This window comes from Rattus rattus, chromosome 15, assembly GCF_011064425.1.
Source record: "Rattus rattus isolate New Zealand chromosome 15, Rrattus_CSIRO_v1, whole genome shotgun sequence".
NCBI lineage: Eukaryota > Metazoa > Chordata > Mammalia > Rodentia > Muridae > Rattus > Rattus rattus.
In genome coordinates this window covers 19,567,711-19,594,246 of record NC_046168.1, presented here as the reverse complement: position 1 = coordinate 19,594,246, position 26,536 = coordinate 19,567,711, and the positions used below count along the sequence as shown (strand labels likewise).

The 26,536-nt window shown below is 41.4% G+C and overlaps 1 protein-coding gene across 1 annotated transcript in view; it reads left to right on the top strand.

The window, feature by feature from the left end:
* The window catches only part of Galnt1 (polypeptide N-acetylgalactosaminyltransferase 1), a 44,860-nt gene extending 18,540 nt beyond the window's left edge, over positions 1 to 26,320 (top strand). Inside the window, exons 5-12 of the mRNA XM_032886218.1 lie at positions 4,307 to 4,514; positions 7,217 to 7,387; positions 9,083 to 9,200; positions 11,319 to 11,499; positions 12,406 to 12,545; positions 19,814 to 19,912; positions 20,738 to 20,872; positions 24,204 to 26,320. Of these exons, the coding sequence (XP_032742109.1) occupies positions 4,307 to 4,514; positions 7,217 to 7,387; positions 9,083 to 9,200; positions 11,319 to 11,499; positions 12,406 to 12,545; positions 19,814 to 19,912; positions 20,738 to 20,872; positions 24,204 to 24,350 (1,199 nt within the window). The 3' untranslated portion in view covers positions 24,351 to 26,320. The remainder of the gene's footprint in view (positions 1 to 4,306; positions 4,515 to 7,216; positions 7,388 to 9,082; positions 9,201 to 11,318; positions 11,500 to 12,405; positions 12,546 to 19,813; positions 19,913 to 20,737; positions 20,873 to 24,203) is intronic.
* The last annotated feature ends 216 nt before the right edge of the window (positions 26,321 to 26,536 follow it).

Below are 26,536 nucleotides of genomic sequence, written 5' to 3'. Positions count from 1 at the left end.
AGTATTTCTCTGTTTACACGGGAAAGATTTGGTAAGAACTACAGGAAATAGATTCTCATTGCTCTTCATTCCTTTCTATGTGTTTTTTATTTTATTATTTAATTATGTCTGTGTACTGACTTGTGCATGTGAGTTAGGTGTCCAGAAGAGGGCATCAGATCCCCTGGAGCTAGAGGTATGGGCAGTCCTTAGTCTCCCAGTGTGGGTTTAGAAACTGAACTTGGACCCTCTAGAAGAGCAGCAAGTGCTCTCTTAAGCCCTGAACTGTCTCTCCAGAGCCTCATAGCTTTCCTAATGAACGTTAAGCTTCTTGGCCCATCCTTTTCACCTCTTGGATAGAATCAGCCTTTTCCCCTGTTATCTCATTGCATCTGCTGGGATGGTTACAGGTGAATATTGTGCCCTTTCCACTGTGCCATACTATAATTTAAAAGTAGTTCTACTTAAACATACCATATTAGTTATTGGGAATAGTTTATGTTTTAATAATAGTTTAAATCTTATTATTTTGCCAGCTTATACAAGTGCAAGTGAAAAATAGGAGTTTTCAAGTGTCCTCATCTTACCTCTTTAATCAAACAAATAATTTGTAAGCTCAGATGATATTTAAATATACAGTATATAATTAAATGTCAAACTGAGAGCTATTATTAATTAAGCGGACCACACTGTAGGCATAATTTCTTGTAACCTTTTAATAAGGGTTCAACCTCTCCTCTAGCCCACACCCAGCAGAGGTGGTGGAAGAGAGAAGTTACTGGGCTATGGATCTGTTTACAGCAGGTCTTTGGGGGCAGCTCCATGTTCTTGGGCAGCAGTTCAGTCCTATAGCAAACACCAAATATGACTCAGCAGCTGCTTACCAGTCCTCTAGGCAGGCAGACCCCAGGCATGAACCAGCAGCTACACACCAGTCCTTTCAGCAAGCAGACACCAGGCAGCCATAGTTCAATTCTGAGGAAACCAGGCTTACCAGCCGGCCTGAGGAGAGGCCACTGAAGCGGCAAGCTGCTACAGGAACCTCACAAACAGTTCTTGGGTGAGCTTCTCTCAATGGCAGCGTTGCCACAAGTTGAACTCAACAGGTCTATGTAAGGTGAACCAATACATGTGTGTCTTTAGTAAAAAGTAATGAGGCGGGGCAAACCAAACCTATGCTCAGTGCCCGTCTCCCATTGTGAGTGTCTGTGAGCTCATAGTTAGACTCCGTCATCAAGCCCCTTTCAGGTGTTTGCTATATCAAAACAGCCTTTCACATGTTTGCTTTAGCAAGACATCCTTTCACCTGTGTGTCCCAGCAAGCTATCATTTGACATAACTTGTGAAGAACTGTAAGTTTGCACTTCACCACACTTAACTGTTGACTGGCCAGGCGAGTGCTTGAATTCAGTCTCAGGAACCATCAGTAGAAGAGGACTGCGTCCCTGGAATTAGAACACAGGGCCTTGTGCATGCTGGGCAAATGCTCTGCCACTGGCCCACATCCCCAGATGAGAACTGACTCTTGAGAGGGGTATCTCGACCTCATGTGTCTGCTGTGGTGTCTGTGTGTCTGCACTCACATCCGCATCCCATATGTTATTAATAATAATAATGTGATAAAATGAAGCTTTTTAAAATGCCAAAATAGAAGAACTGGTGACAATAGATGTAAACCATATGTTGATAATTTTTAGTTAGGAGCCAGTTCTTTGAGAAAATTAATATAGTATACATGATATGTATACTATATATACATATATAGTATAATGATATGCATAATGATATGGACAGTTCTGAGAAATTTAATCATTAGAGAATTTTTGTCATTGTACATATCACAGTATTGTTAACACAAATTAAGATGGCTTTGATGTCACTAAGCAGTACCATATATGTTCTCTGCCGTGGACTGAAATGCCGTTCTGCAGCGTGTGACTGTGCAGACATTGATCTTCCCAATAACTTGTGCTCAGTTTACTTATGTGTGCAGTGATACTTTTCCCAGACAGAATAAGGTTTTTTGTCCTCACCCTTGAAGGTGTTCTTACTCCGTGAGTGCCCACGAAGGCTGAAGAATAGGATGTTTTGTAGAATGCGGTTGCGTTAGAAATGTGGACACACCCACAGCTCTGAAGCAACGTAAACTCACACTTAGCAGTTCTCTCTCCTTTCCTAATGTGGGCCTTTCTTGGCACTCTCATGTGTATGGAAACTCCCGTGGCAAATTCCTACTTTGATGCTGAACTGAGGCTCGTTGTTACTGGTGGGGTCTCTTGAGTGCTACCCCAGCTTCCCTGATTAGGGTCTGGGTCTCCTTTATCTTCCTGCCCAGAAAGTCTTGAGAATCCGTTTCCCTGTTTCTGGCATCTGGAAGCCACCAGTTACTGCATTCTGCAGTTAAGAGTGAATGCAGGTATCATCCAGAGTTACCGAATGGAGTTTTATTTGGCATCACTGTCTAGAGGATAATTTTGGGTCTCAGTAACCAGAGCAAACTTTTTACTTTTATGTAACTCTGTGTGTTTGCTTTTCCCTGTTCTAGAGACAGTATTTCTCACCTGGACTCTAGACCAACCAGTCCTGCCTGTCTGTATTAGCGTTCACTTTCCCCGTCTGTTCTCCATGGAACAGTAGGGCTCAGCAGTTAGAGGCAGTAGCTGTTCTTCTGGAGGACCTGGAAGAATTGCCCACGTGGATGCTCACCACCGTTTGTAATTCTATCCTGCAATTCAATACCCTCCTCTGACCTCCTTAAGTACTCAATATACATAAAATAAAGTAGATAAGATTTAGAAGACAAAAGTGTGATGTGTGCAGTTCTCTAAGACAAGGATGGCCTGGCCCTACTCTGGTCATACGAGCATACACTGCTCCGTATTCCCACACTCCCACAGCTTCCTTTGATTTTCTTCAACGCGCCATCCTCTTTGCTGCTGCCTAGGCTCTTCCCCTGTGTTCCCATTTCTCTAGGAAATGTTCTCCACCATCTTCCCAACTTGGTTATCACTCTCAGTGCTCAGTAACTTATTTCTAGAAGCTTTTTTTGACCTTCTGAGACCTGTACAGTCACAGAGACTGCCATGGCCTCACCCTACCCCCACTCCACCCAGCCCCATCCCCCAGCACACCTGGGAACACAGTTCTCACCAGAGTTTCAAAACATCCTATCCATGGTCTCTGGAGAAAGACTCTTCTGTTTGGGCTGCTGCACACCATTATATGACCAAAGCTGACTTGGCCTGGCCATACTGGTTTTTCATAGTGTTCTAGCTAATGTTTCTCAGATGTTCCTGAATGGCACTTCCATCATGGAGTCAGTTGTGCTAACATCGGGGCATACTAAGGTCTGGGGCCCTGTTACACCTAGATAGATTATACGTACTAGTAACTCACGTTGGTGAGAAAGACATGGTCCTATCAATAGTTTGTAATTCACACTTGTCTGACAAGGATCTTTCTTTACCTTTCAGTTCCTGTCTAGCATTTCTCTTACCAGATTTTTACTTTCTGCCTTCTGCTAAGTCTTTAGTCAGAAACTATGGTGATCAGTGAGACACTTTGTTTCCGTCTTGGAAGAAATTTCACAATTTTAAAAAGGAATAGTTGTGACATAGTAGTTCTTTTCTCTGCTCTCTAGATTGATTTTTTTTTCCTTTTCTTTCATGTACATATGCGTGTGTCTGTGCAAGGGAGGGAGGGAGAGAGAGAGTGTATGTGTGTGTGTGAGAGAGAGAGAAAGAGAGAGAGTGTGTGTGTGTGTGTGTGAGAGAGAGAGAGAGAGAGAGAGTGTGTATGTGAGAGAGAGAGAGAGTGTGTGTGTGTGTGTGTGTGTCTGTGTGTGTCTGTGTGTGTGTTTGGGGGTATTGGCATTTTAATTTTTGAGATAGGATCTTGAAATTTCCTGTGTAGCCTTACACTGGCCTCAAACTCAAAATCCTGCTGCTCCTGCCTTCCAGATATTGGGATTACAAGTGTGCACTGCGGTGTCTGGCTCAGCTACTTTGGTTCTGTTGCAGATTCTTTAGCATGATTAGGAAGAGAGTTGTGAATCCTGATAGATGATACATCTATCCTGACGTGCCTGTCCTGGGCGATAATTGAGCCATAGATACTGTGTTGGCATTGAGGTGGCAACTTAGAGGCAGCTAGTTCGCACCTTGGTAAAATTAGCTTCCTTTCGAGACAGTGGTGATGGGACAAGGAGCCTCACCTAGTGCTCTGTCAGTATGTGTGTGTCGAAGGAGCTCTGCAGATGAAACTTGCTTTACATTTGGGTGATGCTGGTTCATGCCTTTTCATTTCATTTGTTCTGTTATATTTTCAGACTTTTTGAAAAGACCTCTAGAGAGTTATGTGAAAAAGCTTAAAGTGCCAGTTCATGTAATTCGAATGGAACAACGTTCTGGGTTGATCAGAGCTAGATTAAAAGGAGCTGCTGTGTCCAAAGGCCAAGTGATCACCTTCTTAGATGCTCACTGCGAGTGCACAGTAGGGTGGCTGGAGCCTCTGTTAGCCCGGATCAAACATGACAGGTAATTTTCTGGAATTTGTGGAGTCATTCTTAGTACTTTTTATCTTAAACTGTGTGGAACATTGCAAATTTCTGTTTTTAAATAAGTACAAAAATACCTTCCTTTCAAGTTGCCTTTAAAACGCCTCCAAGAGTGCTCCAAACAAACACAGACAAGACCATATTCTTAAAGTCTGGCAGGTAACACATTTGCAAACTGTCCTAATGGGGATGGATTAGGTATCATGTTGTAGAATAATTACTCTGTGCTTTGTTGAATAGGTCTGAGCAGGTAGACAGTGAACTCAGGGAAAGTGTTCTTGTCCCTGCTTTCAAAGGAGACCACTGGGACAGGCAGATTATCTCATCTTTGTTGATGTCTTCCCAGGAGGGACTGTAGATCTCATCTTGTAGCACAAGGCTGAAAGAGGCACATTGTGTCCTGTAATACTCAGTCGTGTGTGGAACAACTCTGTAATGCCATTTATATAGAGTGAGCAGTGCTGCAGCACATCAGTGGTTGTCAGCCTTCATGCGGCACACTTTGCAAAGAATTGTCTGATTCTGTCTCAGTTCCTAAGGATCATGAAAGAACTAACGTCAGTCTGCCTGACCCCTGTTATTAGTTAAATCTCTATTTGCTGTGGCAATTTGACCTTGAAGCTGTTACATCAACTTTAAGGTTTAGGTTTTACAGAGGAGACTTTTACTAGCCCAGTGGAGAGTGGAGGGGGTAAGGCCACCTCATTTATCCTGTTTGTTAGCAAATGGTGGCATACAGCTCTCTGTTCTCAGAGACACAAAACCAGCATTGGACCAGACGACACCCAACAGTTGAAAGAAAGAAACCATTGCCCTCAAGAATCAAAAGAATAGACTCTCTACTTTTCTGTAAGTAAAAGGTTTAAGGAAATACTTGCATAAAGATAATAAATAAACTTTAGAAACATGATCCTGGACCTGTACAGAGAAGGCAGTGTGTGATGTATAAGGAATTGACTAAAACAACAAAATAATTTACAGTTTCGGCTGTGTGGTAGATAATATATCCTAAATAGTTTCCAACGGATACTATATATTTTTTTAAATACACTACTGAGTTGTCATAAAGAAAAAAATGTATCACAAAGTGAAAGCAAGCAAGCTATTCATTCACTGAAGGCAGCTGGTATTTGTGGTTTCTGCAATGAATTCTGGGTATTATTTGTCCCTTGATAAATGTAAAGGTTGAGAGTAACAGGAGCGAAGCCTAATGGTGAGGCATGCTGTGAGTCTTAACAGGGAATCCCTAAGTAAAGCTGAGGTACTGAAATCTACCCAATGAGCCTGAGACCTGGATCACACACATCAGAGGAAACCTCGCTGTTTCACCTTTGCTGTGGGAGGGGGTGCTCCCAGAACAATGTTCAAGCAGGACATGCAAAGAGTAGGAGACTGGACTGTTTCTGTGAAGCTACGATAATTGTAATTAAAAAAATGAAGACCTATACTTTAATCTTTAAAGTGTGTGTGTGTGTGTGTGTGTGTGTGTGTGTGTGTGTGTGTGTGTGTGTGTGTGTGTGTGTATGTAAGGCCAGAGGACAGCTTGCAGGCATTGGTTTTCTCCTTCCACCATGAGTCCAGCACTTTTAGCTATCGGGACATCTTGCTGCCTCAGAAACATGAGAAAAAGGTCATGATGCTCATGGAGAGAGGTCAAGGGACAACCTTCGGAAGTCAGTTTTCTCTTCCTACAGTGTAGATCCGAGGACTGAACTCTGGTGATCAAGTTTCTTTACCCCCTGAGCCATTTCACAAGTCCATGGAAAAGATTGCTTTAAACACCAATAAAATGTAATATGGTATCACATTCTGTAAATTGTATGTACTAAAGGCTGTACTGGGGACATTTTTCCTTCAAAAAAGCTGTTATTATTTGTGATTGTTTTTAGTTTTAAAAAGAACCAACTGGAAAAAAAATTATGAATATATGACCACACAGTCTATACGGAGAAATATAAACCAGAAAGAAAAAAGTTTCCTTTGTAATTAAAATAATAATTTTCATCTGGTGGTAATGGTGTGTACCTTTGGTCTCAGAACTCAGGAGACAGAGGCAAGAGAATGTCTGCATTTGAGTTCAGCCTGGTCTACATAGTAAGGTCCTGGACAACCAGGACTATATAGAGAGACCTTGTCTCAAAGAACAAACAAAATTGTGTGTGTGTGTGTGTGTGTCCTGAGCTATTATTTTTAAAATATAATTGAATTAAAAATGTAAGAAATCGACTTCAAAGTTAATAGCAATGTGCTACAGCTGTAGGGAGAATGTGTCTGTAACTACATCACACGACTAGAAAACAGCAGTGAGTGTTGCCAGTGATTGAGTAACAGCAGTGCTGGACAGTTTTTCTGAAAGCAGATTGTGGACTCCCTTTACCACTAACACAAAAATGAAGAATAGGAATGCAAAGAGCTGTTTATAAAGAAAATTTTTGCCTAAAAAGGATTAAGTATGTATCACTAAAATTTAATTTTTGAAATACTTTATAATATTTCCCTGTGGCAGATAGTAAAGAGTGTGTGTAAAAGAGAAAGGTAAAAAGAAGATTCTTGGCCAAGAAATGATTTCGATGCTGGCTCGGTATGGATATTAGCATGAATAAACCTTACCATGTCTAGTTGTATAGTTGTGATAGTAAGTAGGTACAGGTGAAGGTTTTAAACTTGCTTTTATGACCACAGGAGGACAGTGGTGTGTCCTATCATCGATGTGATCAGTGATGACACTTTCGAGTACATGGCGGGCTCTGATATGACCTATGGTGGATTCAACTGGAAGCTCAATTTTCGTTGGTATCCTGTTCCCCAACGAGAAATGGACAGAAGGAAAGGTGACCGGACTCTTCCTGTCAGGTAATTTGTCAGACGTTTTCTTTATAATATGATGGACAGTTGTGACACTTTATCATGGGGTTAAAGGTGTACTTTGTGAAACAAAGCAATTGTATACTTTGTATGTAGTCAAGAATCGTATTTCATATATTTTTTAAAGAAAGATTTTCCCCCTCCAGTTAACAGTTTTTTCCATTTTTAAACTCCTAGTACACATGATAAGTGCTAACATACCTATGTTCTTTCTTTTCCGTATGAAAACTACAGATCTCTAAACTTCAGTCTGTGTGTAAATCAGGCTACTCCTCAGTCAGTTGTGTCCTTATGTTAAACACCCGCTCAGAGCTGTGCCTTGCACTGCAGCATTTTACTAGCACCACCGCCTGGTGGGACGAGCTGACTTTTAAGCTTACAAAAGTTTGGTCCTCATAATGCTAAATGGAGATTATGAGAAACACATTCAATTTAAGGAGTCTAAGATAGAAAGTCCATCAGTACTAAGAATCAAGAAAGATGCTAAAAAAAATGAGAATTAATGGGTATAACAGAATTTCCATTAATGTGTATTTTTTTATTACTATACTTGATCACATGTAGCTTTATTCAGGAAAACATAAAAAGCACAATGGTAAGGACATAACCTGAGACTTAACTGCACAGACAGACACCTTAGTAATATATTCTAGATGCTTCCACCTGCAGCAACACAGTACCACGATTCTGAGAGTCTCTGTTCTCCCCTGTATTCAAATGCTATTCTTGAGAAGTCAAAGAGATTTTTTTTCCACTCATATTCTTTTTCAGCCTGAGTTCTTACCAGTACAAGGAAGATCTTAGTTCAGTTCAGTGTTAAATCAAGATCAAGGACTGTTAGGCATTTGAAAACTTTGTAAACTACAGCGCTCATTGGAGAGACACTGCTGCTGCCCTAGAGGGGCCTGGAATGTGGGTGTCAGTGACTTCTGAACTTAGGAGCTTTATCTCTTTGGAGCCAAGAACTTGTATTTTCTCCTGCTCAAGTCAGTTTCTTCCCCTTCACATTCATCCTTCATGGAAACCAATGGTTAACTGAAACCACTGTTACCCATTCATGTAAACTCTCTGCTTAATTCTACATGCTTCTTCCTCTACACCACCCTGTGCACACCTAGACTTGTCTTCTGCAGAAAACATGCGTGGGTAGTCGGCACGGGTGGTCAGAATGGTAGTCCCTTTGGAAGGGGTGTGCTAATGCTACTCTGTACTGTGCATTCTCTCCTTTAAGAGTTTTGTAAATCTAGGAAAGGGTCTCTTGGGTTTCATCCTGCTCTAACCTGCTGTTTTCTGTAGTATTTGCCACTCTTTAGAACTTGGCCTTTTAACCCTAACCCAAGTCTAGTTGAATAAAATAGTGAACTACCTTTTTACTTGCTAAGATTTTGGAGCCAAGTACCTGGTCAAATGGAGATTATAAGAAATGCATTCATTGTAAGGAGTGTAAGGATCAAGAAAGATGCTAAGGACAGGAAGCATGCTTACAGCTTAAACAGAGCATGCGCAGGTACAGATCATGTCTGACACAGAAAACCCCACAGGCATAAACTTGCAGAAGAGGGTAAGAGTATGCATTGTTTTGTAGGTGTAAACAACTGTAGAAGTATAGTACTTTTAAAAGAATACTGATTATAAATTTTAAATTCTTAAAATTAATGGCATAGTATTATGATTGAATTTCAGAACACCTACAATGGCTGGAGGCCTGTTTTCAATAGACAGAGATTACTTTCAGGAAATTGGAACATATGATGCTGGAATGGATATTTGGGGAGGAGAAAACCTAGAAATTTCCTTTAGGGTAAGTTCCCTTTGACAAAAAATAAAATCTTTTATTTAACTACAAATATGTGTTCATTATTCTTGTTGTTTGTGTAAGAAATAAAATGTAGTGAATTTAATCTGACTCCAGAACCTTCAGCCTGTAACAAGTCTGATGACATTATGGAAGATTTGTTAAAACCAGTTTCAGCCAGTAACGCAGTTATCTTTAACAGTCTAGCTGTTAAACCTGTGCATGACCCTTCAGTTCTCAATTTCTGTTACTTTAAGGTAGTGATTCAGACGGCAGCAACTAAATAGAAACAATTGTAATTTAAAGAGGCTGCTTTGATGTGTAACTAGAAACAATTTTATTGTGTTATATACTTACCTACTTGAAAATTGTTCTCTTATTAAATCTGTTTACCTTACTGGTTTTATATTTTTCAATAAAAGAAGACAACAGTTTTGGAGAAGGCTCAGTTAGTTAAGTGCTTGCCATGCACACTAGGAGATTTGAACAGGATTAGACTGTGCAGAATTAGAGCTAGAGGGCGCTTCCCACAAGCTGTCAGACTTCCCTTTACAAGTGGGCAGTCTTGTAACTCCCACTTTACAAAAAGCTGGACTTAGATCTGCTGAGGTGATGTGATCTGCTCAGTGGGTAAAGACACCTCCTGCAGTCTGAGTCCTGACAGAAGGAGAGAACTGACTCCTACAAGTTGTTCTCTGACATACTAAATAAATTAATTAAAATTTATTTATTAAAATTGCTTAATTTTTTTAAAGGCTTGGCATGACAGTTAATGCATGCTATAATTCCAGTGTAGGGGGCATAGAGACAGTAGAATCTATAGCTAAGTCCGTGAACTCTAGTTTCAGTGAGAGAGCCTGTCCCCCAAAATAAGGTAGAGAGTGATTTAAAGACACCCAACATTAGCCTCTGACCACCACACACACCTGCGTACACAGACACCACAAGAAAGAAGAAAAGGGTAAAGCATTCTGGAATTACTCTTCAGTTCATCCAACCTTTCATTTCGTATTCACGACTGTTAGCATGTTGGATGACAATGTATGCTGCTAATGGCTTCTAACACACAGCACATACACTAGAGGCAAATCTGAGTGTGCTGTGGTGGAAGCAGGAAGCCCTTCTACCAAACACTCTGCCCACTTGTAAAGGGAAGTCTGACAACTTGTGGGAAGTGCCCTCTAGCTCTAATTCTGCACAGTCTAATCCTGGGGAACCTGAAGGTAGACACTGAACATTTAACAAAGGCAAGCCTTTCTTCAAAATGTGAGTGTTAATCGCAAGTATGATACTTTTCTTTATGATACAAAAATATATTTTGAAAATAATTGCATTGAATCAAGAATATAAGTCTATTGCTGATTTTCCATTTGTTCCATGAGTTTGTTTACTGGTTGAGCAGAATAGGATGTTCTCTTTTTCTTGTTAGAGAAATCATGGTGCTGTCTGTTTTATGTTTTGTGTCATTAGTGGCACAAGTTTGGAGAGGCAGAAATAGAAAAAGATTTGCCTGGATACTCCATGCTCATGGGTGTGTATAGTGTAGTGTTAAATTACAAGCCGCATCAAACGTGTTTGAGCATTTCCTGAAATAGTGACAAGGGCTGATTGTGGTTCAGCAGTTTGAATTTGTGATGCTGTGCATTTAGAGAATTGCTACTACACATCCCACTCTTCTGTGTCTAGTTCATAATGTATCTATTCTGTATTTTAATCTGATTTTGACCAAAATTTTGTAAAGCACTTGATCCTATTGGCTATTTACCAGAGCAAAATGTCTGAGCCCTGAACTCTGTTGTTTCTTTTGAGATAGTTTCACTGTGTAGCACTGGCTGGCTTAGAACTCTACAGTTAAACCAGGCTGGCCTTAACTTACAGAGATCACTGCCTCTACTTCCTCAATGTTGGTATTGAATGCATAGCCCACCATAGCTAGGTTTGTGCTCTGAATTTTAAACTGCATGTCCCAACACTGTCTGCTTTGCTCTTTAATTCAGAGTTAGTGATTGGAAACCTTTTAGGGAAAATCTACCAGTAACTACAGCTTTTTCCATTCAAGGTTATAAATGCAGTGTTACAGGAGCCTTGGTTAGGAAGTCACTAAGCGTGTCCTGATCTTCTCAGATTTGGCAGTGTGGAGGGACTCTGGAAATAGTGACGTGCTCCCATGTTGGCCATGTGTTTCGGAAAGCTACGCCGTACACGTTCCCGGGTGGCACGGGGCAGATCATCAACAAGAATAACAGACGGCTCGCGGAGGTGTGGATGGATGAATTCAAGAATTTCTTCTACATAATTTCTCCAGGTTAGTGTATATTGAATAATACTTACAAAAGTGTACTTTGCTTTATGTATGTATATAATTTTTCTAATCTGAGTGGGGTGGCACTTGTGCCATAGCCCATGTGTGAACTCCAAATTTAACTTGTGGGAGTTGATTCTCTTGCCACCATATGGGTGCCAAGGATTGAACTCATGTCTTCAGGTTTTGTTAGCAAGAATCTTTATCTATTGCATCATCTCACTGACTCAAGATTGTATTATTGCAGGACATACTCCCAACTGAGCCATCTTACCTCCCCATGAAACAGAGCCACCTCAGAAGTGTGTTGTGAGCAGTCTTCATAAGCGGGCTCTCTGCTGCTGTGTAGGGCTTTCGTGAAACCATCTCATGTAAAGCCAGCACAGAGCCCATAGCATTCCTCAAGAGGGTTCTCTACAGAACAGTCGGGCTTTTGTGCTTTTCTATTTTCTCTTCCTCAGAAATAAGCCTGTCTGAGAGTAGTACTGTTCTACCTTGGAGTTCAGTTACAGTAGCTCCAGGCTCGGATGGGTGCGAACATAGACCAGTGAGTTATGAGAGAGAAAGCTGACTGGAAATAGTTGTACTGTTTAATATTTACACCAAATAGATCTTTATTGAAAAATTTTTACCTTAATGTACATTAAAGATTTTTGATCCTGTGTCGCTTTTTGTTGTTTAATTAGTATGTGTTACATTCTCACATGATTTTTTTTTTCTTGGAAAACAGTTAAAATACATGCCTTGTCTTTGCTTTCTCCTCTGGGAGGTGGATCCGTAGCATATCACTTGGAGTTCATGTATCCCTTAATAACTCCCATTTCCCAGTCAGCTGCTTTGTGAGAATGAGCATATACGCAGTCGTGCTACCAAACAGAATTCTGAGAAATCAGTCATTTCTTTCAACAGGTGTTACAAAGGTAGATTATGGCGATATATCATCAAGAGTCGGTCTGAGACATAAACTACAGTGCAAGCCTTTCTCTTGGTACCTAGAAAATATTTATCCCGATTCTCAAATTCCTCGTCACTATTTCTCATTGGGAGAGGTAAGCACAAATTTATATATATATATTCTGTATAGTTATTATGTCTTTAAGAAGTTACCAACCAATAAGTACCTTCATTATTAAAGTGTATTTAACCTCAAGTATGGGTGGTAAGGTCTTGTTAACTAATAGTCTGCCTCATAATATGAAATCTTGTTAAATTTTTGTCTTCCCCGCCTCCTACTACTAGGACATGGATCTGAGAACTTTGACATGCTAAGTAGTTGCTTCACCACTGAGACTTTCCCAGAAAAGTTTCACTGTTTTTTTTGTTTTTTGTTTTTCCTTTTTTCTTTTTTCTTTTTTTTTCGGAGCTGGGGACGGAACCCAGGGCCTTGCGCTTGATAGGCAAGCGCTCTACCACTGAGCTAAATCCCCAACCCCAGTTTCACTGTTTTTAATCACATTGTGTTTTATTAAAATAAAATGCTTGGGACTAGAGAGAGCGCCCGGCAGTTGAGAACACTTACTGGTCTTGCACAGGCCAGAGCCGCCTCAGAAGCCTGCTGTGAGCAGTCTTCATAAGCGGGCTCCCAGCACTCATTCGGTAACCCAGAACCATTATGTGTAATCCAGTTACAGGGGATCTAGAGTCCTCTTCTGGCCCCCGAGAGTACTGGGCATATTTATGGACACATGTATATGTGCTGGTAAAACATACACATACATTAAATTAAATAGATTTTTTAAATAAATGTAGCAGTGCCGTCAGTGTATGTATTTTAACAAGCTAAGCTATTTACTTGAAACCTGTACCTTCTAAAGCTAATACCCTTGAATTAGTCCAGGTCAGAGCCTGAGAAATTTCAGAGTGAAGATAGCTTGACAAGGAGGGAGGGTTGAAACATTTTTCTGTGTATGCATTTGGGGTATGTGTTTATTTTCCTTTGGAAATTTTGTTTCATGTTTTAACAGGGAAACAGGGAAAAACATGTTTGTCTTTCGTGATGCCCTATGTTGCTTCTCTTAGAATTCAGCATTATTTTTCTTGAAATAATTGGCTTATTAATCTTATAAATAAGACAAATTGGCAATTAGTTGTACTTTTTAATCCTAGTTCAGGCCTGTACTAAAGGCTCTGAAGAAGGTGTCGCTGTCTGTTATGATGACCTCGACAGTGAACAGTTTCTTGTGTCTTGTTTATATTATGTCAGTTATGTATTTGTTAGCTTCTAGCCAGACCTCTGTTCTGTGTTTTAAGTTCAAATTGGAACCAGGCATAGCGACATATGCATTTAATCTGAGCACTAGGAGACAGAGGCAGGTGGATCTCTTTGAGTTTGGGCTGTATAATAGAGATTACACCACCACTACCCCCCCACCCCCCAAAATCAGTTTGGTCTTTCTTAGTCTAGACTTCTGGTCTTTGTTTAAAAGTTCAGTCTCTAAGTCAGAACTCTCCTCCAAGACTGAGTTATTTCTTTTCTTGGAAGAAAACCAACCACCTTCCATATAGTTTTATTAACTCTTTTCCTCCATTCCAAGAAGGAGTTGTGTGTTTTTGTTTTTGTTTTGGGGTTTTTTTTATATTCAACTTTACTCTTATCTGTTGACTTCTTGTTAGTGGCAGCCATGTCTTCGTTTCCATGGCCACCCTAGAGATCTTACATGCATCACTGAATTACTACTTAGTGAGTGCTTTACCACTTGCAGTTTGGCTACTCCCCCCCCCAAGTTTCTGAAGCAAAAACATTGGACTACTCATTCGTTAGAGTAGAATACTCTAGCCTATTAAACCACAAGACTTGAACGGTCTTTTCCTGGTATCTTCTAACTCCCCAAGGTCCTGTTTGTTAGTTTAGGACGCTATTTCCCACAGCCTAGCATAGGTTAGCATCAGTTTGGGTGCCTATCAAGTAATGTAGGAACAAATGTATTGAGAGTATGTTAGAGGGATTTGTTTTTACTGGACTGTGGGGTAAAGGACATTTTTATAGTTAATCGTGAGTTTGAAAGTTGCTGACTTCGAGAGTCTCCCTTGATAGCATTGTGTTATAGGAGTCACCGAATGTTTTCTGGTTATTGGCCTTCTGTATTGTCTACCTATCTGTCTGTTGCAGAGGACACAGGACTTCTACCTTGTCATACTATAGTTAGTCATTTCCTCCCCTTCCTTCTCCCTCTAATAAAGTTCTGTGATTGGGATTTAGCCTGATTTTCTTCTGAGACACTCTTAGAAGTTAGAGTCTCAGAAGGATTTCAGAGAGGGCGCAGGGACAGCTCTTTCAGGAGCATAGGCACATGTTGGCTGTCTGTCTGGGATGGGACACTTGCGTCTAGGCTAAATCCAGTCTATTTCCATGCCTGTGCTTTATGACTGCCTTGGGTCAGTTTTATACACTGTACTAGGGTCCAGCGGTTATCCTAGCGACCAGGTTGCTCACAGACTGAAAATATGTATCCTCTGGCCCCTGGGGTGTGCAGTTAGGGGCAGTCATTTGTGCTCCTCATCCTCACCAGTTGGTGCAGCCAGTCTTTGAAGCGTTTTCCTTCAGATGACAGAACAGACCTTGGGATACTCACATCCTCCTTTTTACTTGTTAGTGTAATACTATGCCTTCCTCCTCCTCTGAAAATGTTGTTTCCACTGGGTTGATATGTCAGAAAATAGGTCTGTGTTGCCTGTTGTTGCCTTTTCTTCCGCTGTCGCAGTGGAGCATCGGCCATCTGTAGTTTGCTGCAGATCTCTATGCGCTTTGAATCACAGAACTCATATAGAAACATTACACACCCAAGTACAGGGAAACCCAGCTATTTTGTAATAGACGTCAGTGGGACAGCTTTCCCTTGTAAGTCATAACTGCACATGGATATAAGAGGGCACAGCCATCTTTGATTTCCGTCTCCCTGACACTCAGAGTATATAATCCCAACTCTGTAAGTTGGGATTTCTTCACTGACTTTATTTATTCAACAATTGTTTGAGTGCCTACATGGCAGAAAATAAAATGAAAATTCCATTCTTGTTGATCTTATACTTGGGGGAAAGTTAATGAATAATATAGGGTATCTCAGATAGGCTAGAGCAGATGAGACAGAGGATGACTGGTGAGCGTGAAAATCATGCTGTGTTATGTAGGGCTGTTGAGGAAAGCACCCCAAGGGGATTTGTGAGCAGAAACCTCTCTGAGGTATAAGTTTCAGGCAATGGAGGCAGGAGTGCAAAGGTCCCTAAGATGAGCAGATATGTGCCAAATTCCAGACACAGTAGGAGGCCACTTGCCTAGAGGAAAGCAAGCAGGCAGGTAATCAAACCATAGTAAGGGAAGCTGGGGTGGGGGCTCAGTGGGCGTGGCATTTGAGTCACAAACATGAGGACCTGAGTTCAGATCCCATGAACTCAGGCTGAACACGGGTGTATGTCTCTATAATCCCAGTGCTTCTATGTGAGATGGGAGTCAGAGACAGGAGAATCCTTGAAGTTCCTAGGTCAGTTACCCAGGTTTATGCAGTGGCAGGTAGCAAAGAGAAAAGGAAGACTCCATTTCAAAATGAAGACTCGACAACCAAGGTTGTCAGCATTGTAAGTATAAACCCTCACTCATACATACATGTAAACCATATAAAGGATCAGATAATAGAGGACCCAGCCGTAGGCAACTGGAACGGTTTGGAAGCCATAGACATTACTAATCCTAGTACTTGGAAGGACAGAGGCAGGATTGCGTGTTTGAGGCCAGCCTGGTCTACATAGTGAGTTCCAAAGGTACATAAGGAGACCCTGTCTCAAAAAGCAAAACAGAAAAGAAGACAGTAAAGTTAAAAGGAGAGCAGGAGAGTGATGTCTCAAAGACTTGAGTGAACACAGAAGTGCTCAGCTAATGTTGAATGCTGCAGAGAAGACCGATAACAAGAGTATGGAGACTTGGTTAGATGTTGTCCGTACCTTCTGCCTCAGCATTGAGAGGGGCCACAAGAGTATTAGGGACTCTGGTGCTTCAAGAGGTGGGAGAAACGTAGGTCCTGCATGTGTACTATCATGCAAGGCAAGGTGTTTTGCTGTAAAGTAGTGCAGAGAAGTGAATAATAGGTAGAGAAGAATATGGGAGAGGGGAGAAATTTACTTATTTTTGTGAAACTAAAGCTATATGCCGAGTTCTTCCTCATTTTTCAGGGTCTGGTACAGCCTGAGGCCTTGATTGGAGCAGGATTCTTATAAACTTTATTAAGAATGTCTGGGTCTCCTTGGAACCATGCTATACCTAGGTTACAAGGCAATATATGTAAGATTAGGGTTGATGACCTTCTTCATTAATAAAAATTAGGAGTAATGGTAAAAGAAGTAAAACTTTGGGTGGAGAGTAGGCTTAGTTACAAGCATTCGATGCCTGTACAGAGGACCTAGGCTTGATTTCTAGCACCTACATAGTGGTTCACAACCATCTAGAACTCTAGTCGCAAGAGATCTGATGCCCTCTTCTGACTTCCGTGGGCAGCAGGCACATACATGGTGTACAGAAATAGAAAACAAATCTTTAAAATGTAAATGCAGCTTTGAGAGGCTCAAGTCTTGATTCTGCTTGCGGCCATCATTAGCCTCCAGTCCAGTCAGAATGGCTAAGTCTGCCAACCTATAAACATAAGCAAGTTATGTTAAGTGGAATGATGGAGCCTTGCTGTGTACTTGTCTAAGTGCTGTTTATAATGTGGTGTCAGTAATTTCATGAGCTGCACTTGTGGGCACTACTCTCTGCGTCTTGAGATCCTTTGTGATCCCACGGGCGCCATCAGAACCGTACTGAGATGCTGGCCTTCCAGCCTGAAGAATGACGAGCCGTCTTTGTTGCCTAAGGGATGGTGGTCTTGGTTAGGTTCTGAGTTAAATTCTAATATTGAGTAAATATCTAAGTGGGTTTGCTATTTTAAAAGGAAGGAAAGAAACCTGTGGTGATGAGAATAACCTAAAAGAGAAAATTTGACCAAGCCAGCCTCCCACGCCTTAAGATAATTTTTGTCAAAAATAGCAGCAGGTATAGGTAGAGATGTGGGAGAGTCAGGACCTCTGTGCACTGTTGGTGGGACAATAAAATGGTACAAGTACTCTGGAAAAAAATACGGAGTTCCTCAGAAAATTAACACCGTATTACTGGGATCTGACTCAGTGATGGTGCTTTTGATCAGCACTGCACAATGTAAACTATAGCCATACTTAGGGACATACATGTACCATGGCAGCATTGTTAACAAACCTAATGGCCCGGGCGACTTAGATTTCCAGAGACACGAGTGGTAAGCAAAAAGCTACATGTACATAAGTGGAAAATTAGCCTTCAAAGAGATGAATGTCCTGATGTATATTACCTCATAAATGAACTTTGAAGGTATTCTGCTTAAGTGAAGTAGGCTGGTGACAAAAATAATGTGTAATCCCACTTCTGTGAAGAACCTACAGTAGTTGTGTGTGTGGAAACAAAGTAGAGGCTACCAGAAACAGATGGAGGTCGAAAAGATGCTTTGTTTATGGCTAAAGTGGTTCAGGCTTGTAAGCTTGAAAGTGCTGAGATCTGTCTCACAACAGTGTGCGTGTGCTTAACCCTTCTGGGCTGTCTGCGAGGACCTGGCTATGCTGATAGATTTTATGTCCCATGAGTGAAAGACCCAGTGTAAGCAGAATGCATTTTAATTGATAGGAAGGGAACCCAGCACCGAGAGGAGAGGAGGGAGGTTCTAATTTAAAGGATGGAGCACAGGCATCCTTGGGACAGAATGGAAAGGAGAGGTGGGGTCAAGTACAGGTCAGATGAGAGTGGTGGAATTTTGTGTTTGAGAAGTCCCCTTGAGGTGACCTCAGGTGAATACGGATTATTGGTTGAGAGTAAAACAGAGGCTCTTAGTGGTATCTTCTTGAAAGAGGGCAGACAAACCTAGGCTGTCGGTGAGCACAGGGGGAGCTGATGCTGCTGAGTAAGCCATGAGCCCTGCCCTCACTCCCCTTCCCTTCACATCCTCCCCTTTCAGTGAGAAGAATCTAGGTTGAGTGATACGTCTCACGCCTTTAGACTGGTGAATGAAAGGTTTTTCTTTCTTTGAACTGACCCAGTGTTGGACAATGCCAAGACATTAGCTGGGCTGGAGTTGAGGCAGATTAAAAGGTGATACTTGTCCCACCTCATGGGAGGTGGTTATCAAGGCAAGTTGGTCTCTTACCTTCTAGCCTGCTAGCTTCCTAAGCGACAGAGACATTACTATCTGGTCTTCTTAACATTGCCTCAGAAATGTAGCCTGCGGTCTTTTTGTACAAGGTCCCATCCAGATGAAAAGTCTCATTTCTGGGGCAGGACCTTTAGTATGTCTTCAACCAAGTTCCAGAATTTGTTTCGTAGGATTTGGAACCAAAATAAATGTTTCATTATAATAGCTAATAGTTGTTAATTTATGAATATTGTAAGGACTCACTGAGAGATACAACCCGACCTTTCCCTGTTTAGCTAGTGGGGCAAAGCATTTGATGATTTGAGCAGTTCTAATGGTTCTAACATTTACTTAGCATCTACTTTCTGTTAAACAACAGGCTGAGTGCCTTACCAGTCTGAGATGACTCAGTCAGATGGCTTTTGTGGAATAGATACCTGTCTAATGCCATGGCTGCTTCCACAAGCCAGTTTCCAAAGCTCTTTTGGCCTGAGAATGCCTGCCTACAGTCTCCTGAGATGTTGTCAGAGGGACTGTGAGATTCCCCATCTTCATGGGAGGTCAGCTGGTGTTACGCAGGTCATGTTTAGGCAGCCATGTTCTTCAGATTTCATTGGTGCAACGTCCCTGTCATATATAGAAGACATTATCGTGAAGCAGAAGCCCTGGCCCTCTGGCTAGCACAGTCTTTTTGCTCCTTTCATGATGCTCCCTGAGCTTTTGCAGGGGTTATGTTATACCACTTGGGGCTGAACATCCTAGTCTGTATTGATATTCAGACCAGTTGTGGCTTCAAAGAGACTATTTGCTTCAAAAAGAAGCTTCTGTAATGACAACCAAGAGCTACCCAGAGAAATATTTAGAATGTAGTTAGAAACTATACTGGTTTAGGAAAATGGCAGTCTCCCTTAGGGTCTGTGACTTTACCAGTTACATGTGAGTGGCTAGGTCTTACTGCCCCAGGTATGAATTCCTTCCCATTGAGTGGGCCCTAAGTCCACTTAGATAGCTCGTGTTTATACTCAAGATATAAATGTCACTAAATAAGAAAGGATTGAGTTTATTGTTTTGTATGTACCTCTCTCCTCTAGTTAAGCTCCAGCATTCTAACTCTTGATGTCTCCATTGTCCCACAGATACGAAATGTGGAAACAAATCAATGTCTAGATAACATGGCTAGAAAAGAGAATGAAAAGGTTGGAATTTTTAATTGTCATGGTATGGGAGGCAATCAGGTGAGTATGTTAGTAAATTTTCAAAACAACTTTTAGTTTAGTTTACTTTGCTCTTTTAATCCCATAACATTCAGGAATCATTTTTATATCATTAAGGAAAAATGAGTGTTAGGTAAAGGGTACTTTCAATATAATGATTGATACATACTTTATTTTTTAGATAGGTCTCACTGTGTGGCCTTGGCTAGCTTATAACTCTAGTATAGACTAGGATGGCTTTGAGTTTGAAATCTGTCTGCCTCTTGTAATGATTTCTTCCCACTCCCTACCCTCAGTCAGGGCTTTCTTCGTGTACCTCCGGAGAAACTCACTCTTTAGACCATGTTGTTCTGGAACTCACAGAGCTCCATCTGCCTCTGCCTCTCAGAGTACTGGGACTAACGGTGTGCACAACCACACCGATCTTCTAATGTTAGTAAAACATTTTTAAAGACCTCTATGACAACTGAATTAACATTGCTGAGCACAAAATTTGTTTTGTTCTTTGTAGAAAACAAAACAAAATAGCCTACAGAGAACTAAGGTGGTTTCTACTCCTCTGTAAAATTGGTGTAGCTTTTCTGAAACTTTCCATTACTACTTTAATAATGTACAAAAATCGTGTCTTGAAATAGTTCCAGGTTGTTTTACTATAGCCCAGGGAAAATTTAAGCTTGAGTTTTATTTCGTATCTCTATGCTCAGATGCTCCTCTGTGTCTGTTGAAGCTAATTCTGATGTTTTTATTCTCTCTCTCGGCTACAAAATATAGAAATGTCGGCATCTAAAACGCCGAGCACTTTGTCTTTACCACTAAAGCTCACATGGGTTCCTGTTTGCTCTTCAGGTTTTCTCTTACACTGCCAACAAAGAAATTAGAACAGATGACCTTTGTTTGGACGTTTCCAAACTTAATGGCCCAGTTACCATGCTCAAATGCCACCACCTAAAAGGCAACCAGCTCTGGGAGTATGACCCAGTGGTGAGTGACCCAACTGCCTGTAGGAATAGACGTTACAGCGTGCCACCGGTGGGCACATTCACGTTTTATAGCTGGTGTGTCAGTAGTGACTCATATTGTTAATACCGCTATCACAAGTGGTCCAGATGGTGTGTGTGTGTGTGTGTGTGTGTGTGTGTGTGTGTGTGTGTGTGTGTGTGTGTGTGTGTGTGTCTGTTGTGTGTGTGTGTGTCTGGGGTGTGTGTGTGTGTGTGTGTGTGTGTGTGTGTGTGTGTGTGTGTCTGTATGTGTACTGTTGCTGTCTCCTCCTATAGCTCTGTGCCAGTGGCACAGCCTTTGTGACAACCAACAGTTTCTTTGTTTTTTTGTTTTTTTGTTTTTTTAAATGAAGAAGCTCCTTATCTTTAGTTTGGAATATAACAAGACATTAATTAGGAAGATACTAATTAGGTAATAACCTACTTACAGCAGCTTCAGTGATTAGACTATACTTTTCTTACATAATCTCTAGGTAGATAGTTTCTGGTGTGGATTATGGTCACTCTGATGCCTAAGATAACTGACTTCAGCTCTAAAAGAAGGGAGGATGGGCTGTTTACAGTCAGATCTTTTACCCTTTTTCAAGACATAAACTTTCCTAGAAAGCACTTACCAAATTGTTGTAATTTGTTGGGAATTGTAGATTTGACCCATAGTGACCCCATACATGTAAGGAAGATAAGGAAAGCAAGTGCTTGGGTTTCTTTACCGTGTGAGGTAGCCAAGACACAAAGATTGGGAATTGTCTTGGCTAGTGAAGCTGCACCGTGCCACAGTGGGTATTTGAAAAATGAATGTTCAGTTATAAGTGTAGGAAGCTAGAGATGGCTTCCAAGTATTTAAAAAGAACTAGTTCTACGTAGAAGTTTTAAAATTTTCAAATCACTTTGCAAAGTCTTTTTCCCTGAGATAAAACTAATAATGGCTTGGGCTTCTCACAGAAGCAGGCTCCAAGATAGAGGTGAGGTTGAGGTGTTTGCTAGGGAGGGAGGCTGGCAAGCTGGGCAGATTCCAGAGAGGGAGCTCTGCAGGGGAGCAGACCATCAGAGCTGCCCTGCTTCTGTCTGTCACAGCTTAGCAACCAGGAAAGAACGGAGCGCTGTGTCAGTAGTCCACAGTAAAGCCTCAAATCAGGATACTGTTCTATGGGTAGAAGTTAGTTGTCCCTGGTCACACAGTGGTAAATAAACAAATTTGTAATAAATAATAAAGACGGTATAAAGCAGACCTGGGATTCTTGATCCAAGACTCTTTGTTTGATACCCTAATATTTTAATTAAATTTGCATATCTGTGCATGTTTAAGTCTTACCTGTATCACGTACTGTATAAAGTTTATAGTATCACAGTAAGCCTTTGCCTTGCTGCTTGTTCTGCCTCTTCTGAAACAGAGCCTGTCCATTTACATGTAGAGACCGGAGGCGGGGGTGGGCGCATTTCTCATTACTGTAGGTGGCCGGGCAGTAAGTAATGGACGCATTTGTCCTCTCCTTCACGAGGGTGTGAGGAGGGTGTTGCTGGCCTGCCCAGTGCCCGAGTCGTGTTCTCCCTGGAGACTTGCCAGCATCTTTTAGGTCCTCTGCTGAGTGCTGTGATGACACCGTGTACAGTGCTGGATCCTTGTCTAGAGCGAGGTTCCTCACCAGTGTCCAGGTCTCCTGGGATGCTTACTCCCTGCCGACAGCAAGTCATTCTGGATGTTAAGCGCTTGAGAGAAGGTTTAAAGACTAGAAAATTGGATGTGGTGGCACATTTTAGAATCTCAGCACTCAGAGGCCATGGAGGCCTGGGTTGTACAGCAAAACCTTGTCTGGAAAAAAAAAAGGAACCTAAGTAAATGAAATGTGTGTTCTTAGAAATTGGGTGGAAAACAACTGCCCAGTCAATCATAGTTTTGTTGTACTTTGGTTTTCTTCTGCTTTAGTAATACTGACCACGAGCCTGAGGAGGATACCACCTTGGGAGGGAGGTTGGGATGTCGGATGGGCCCTTAATTGTACACTGGCTTTGTCTCAACTGAACTGAAGACTGAAGTGTGGCACGCATGTAGAGCCTGGCCTTCTTCCTAGCTGCTAGATTGTGTCACACCACAGAACCCACCCTCAGCCAGGAAGCCATACCCACCTGCTTTAGAAAAGCTAGCACAGTCACAGCGCACAGCTAGAGTGTCGGTGTCCTCTAGATGCAGTTCCCATGCATCTGTGAGAATTACAGTTGGTGAGACTGAACCTCAGGTCAGTGTGGTGGGACCATCTGCAGTCATTGCCAGGGCTCACTTAGACACAGCACAGCTAAGACAGAACCAGAAGTAAAGAAATGGGCGCCAGCATTAGTTTCTGTTATCTTTTACATTAACAAGACTGTTAAAGAGGTCATGAAAATGAGATGATTCAGGGGCAGAGAGACGACTCAGTGGTTAAGAGCACTAGCTGTTCTTACAGAGGACCTAGGTTCAATTCCTGTCACCCACATAGTGGTCCAGTTCTAAGGGATCTTATACCCTCTTCTGACCTCTGAAGGCACCAGGCCTACACATAGCATATAGATATACAGACTAACAAAACACCCATACACATAAAGTAAAATAGAATATAAAATTTTAGGTGAAAAGAATCACATTAAAATCAAGACACAAGTAATGAATCAGATAAACGGGTTTGTTGTCGTTACTTGACCTGTTGGGTACCACTCAGTGTGTACACCCTGCACCAGCCCATTGTCCGTCTTTGGTCTAGAACACGTTATCAGATTCATTGGGGATCATGATCACTGTGAATTTATTCTTCAGAAATTACCCTAAAAATCAGCATCTAAAACACTGAGCTAGATAGCTAGATAGCTTTCTCCTCCCTGACTGTTCACAGCCCTGTTTGTGAGGGAGCCACCGCATAGTTCAACTCTGTTGTTACTGCCTCACAGAGCCTCTTAAAGTATGGGCTGTATTAGTAATAGTTACTTTAAACGTGAGAAAGTCCAAGTTGCCCAGGCTGGGAACCCAGTCTAGGTTCTGGTGATTTGTGTGCCACAACTCCTCCCTTCACCATAAGGATACGCCTGGGTTTTATATGTAAGCTTAAGATTATTTTTAAATGCTTAAAGTTTAGAATCATAGAGTTAAATAGCCTTTTCACAGAGAAATGAAAAATAAGGGAAACCGTCGTTTGGAAATACGCTGTAAGAACCTAGATTAGTAGTCACTAACCTTGCCTGGAGTTTTCTTTTATTTTAAGGAAATTATAAAGTATGGTGGGGGGTGCTGGGTGTTGCTTTTTCCACTTCTAGTTAAGGTGTGTGCTTCCTTCTGCCACTTTCAGAAATTAACCCTGCAGCATGTGAACAGTAACCAGTGCCTGGATAAAGCCACAGAAGAGGACAGCCAGGTGCCCAGCATCAGAGACTGCACTGGAAGCCGGTCCCAGCAGTGGCTTCTTCGAAATGTCACCCTTCCAGAAATATTCTGAGACCAAACTACAACAAAGAAAGGATTGACTGGGCTACCTCAGCATACATTTCTGCCACATTCTTAAGTAGCAAAAAAGGAAAAGTGTTTTCCTCTTCTGTGGGATGTTAAGGTTTATCAGCCATTAAAACTCAGACTCCTCTAGCTTTTCACTTGCTGTGAACCAGCCTTCCTGTCCCAGGACATGAGACTGCAAAGTAGTGAGACTGTGTACACTGATGTTTACAAGACTGGACGTCTTCATCAAGAGCAGTGGCAAAGCCTTCAGATCCCAAAACAGGCGCACGAGTGCTCTCGGGATAGATGCACTTCCCACAGCCTGCGTGCACGTCAGCCGTTTCTGCTGAATGTGCCTTGTGAAGAAGAGATTTCCTGATTAGAATCAGTAGCCGGAATATTAAATATTGATAGAAAAGTAAGTGGAAAAGAACTGGAACCAGGTTCAGAATCATGAAAACATTTTTACAACAATAAAAATTATGTCAAACAGGGTTTAAAGGAAATTAAAAAGAATTATGAGAAGTACAATTTGTTATAGTATAGTATGAGATTTCTATATAGATTTTATACCTCAGTGGGGAAAAACTGATTCCAGTGACGTTCATGTTGTTTTCATCTGTGATAGTCATGGATGCTTCTGTTTTCCTTGGGGTGCTCAGAATGAGATAGTGGGTGGGGTGGAGCTCTCTAAACATAGTTTGGATTTCTTTTTACAATATTTTTATTTGATTTATGGGCTCTTGGAATTGTAAGTTTTAATTGCCTTTTTTTAAAAAAAAAAAAATGGAAATTTGCTATGCCTGGTCTCAGTTGGAGAGTATGATGTATGTCTGTTGTTCTTGGGTCGACCGGCGTACAGACTGCCTCACCCGCCCTCCTCCTCCACACTCACCTTCTCACCACGTTTTCAACCTCTTAACCCCGTTGAACTGATTGTGCTTAATGCCCAGACTCATGCTACTGTACTGCAGGTCTGTTTCCACAGCAATAACTTCTCAGATGCCTGCGAGGCACTTAACAAAGGCTTACAAAGAGCGCTGTGTGTGGACACTTGGAGATCATGCAGTTGATGGGTTCTTGGAAACCTTTTCCACTCACGTACAGGCGTGCTTCACTGTCAGACGCACATTTAGCTTAGTCTTGAGTTGTGGTGTTGATTTGCTGCTTTTTTAAAAAATAAAAATTGACTGAAAATGTTTAATTGGCATTTTTAATGAGTTAGCCAAAGAAGTGCAGCTGTAATTCCACATTACCGTCCTGCATTTCCTCCCTAAATTCCATTTGTTAATCGATTTTCTCTACTCTGGTTTTTAGTAACAGAATTACGTCATTAAAATTTGCTGTTAATTAAAGTTTACTTTTTGATCTCACAAAAATCTCATTGTGACATTTTTCCATAGCAACGCATTGGCCACAATGCATATACTCTGCTTCCTGTCCGTCAGGTTATATTTAATGGAACTCCCCCCCCCCTTTTTTTTTTTTTTTGGATTATCAAAGAGTTGGGTTCAGGAAGCGCTGTTTCCTGTGCTTAAGAATGTTTCTGGAAGTCACACTCGCCAGTGGCATTTGCCTACGTATGTCCAATCAGCATCGAATATGTGGATGCTTAGGGTAAGGCTGTCCTCCAGGACGCAGAGACTCCTCGTGAGAGCTGAAACAAAGCAGGTGTTGTCTGGAACACTTTTTCTCCTCTGTGAGCTATGTTAATTCTATTCCAATGGGCCCAATGTTTGAAAAGTCAGATGTCTAATAAATTATTTTCATGCTCAGAATTTCAGATTTTTGTACCCTAACATAACATGGTTTTATTCCTTACTGTAAAAGTTTAACAACATTGTGATTTAAAATGTGTCTCACTTTTTAAGTGGGGGGATGTGAGTGACAATTCATGGGTACTTTTAGAACCTATTAGATAATCTTATTGCTTTTATTTTTCTAATTAAAATATTCCTAAATACTTTGAAAATATAAAGTATTCTGAGTAGTTGTGCCTTACATTGGTTTTCCTGAAGGTGAAATGGCTCCTTTCATCATGGCTGTTTGTGGGCTGAGCAGATGCTCATCTCTATGGGAGTCTGGTTGAGAAGGAAAGGACGAGAAGGAAATGAAGAATAAGACTGGGCTCGTTTTGGCCAGTGGAACATTCAGAAGGGTGACAGCTGAGGTTGTGTTTTGTCTGCAGCA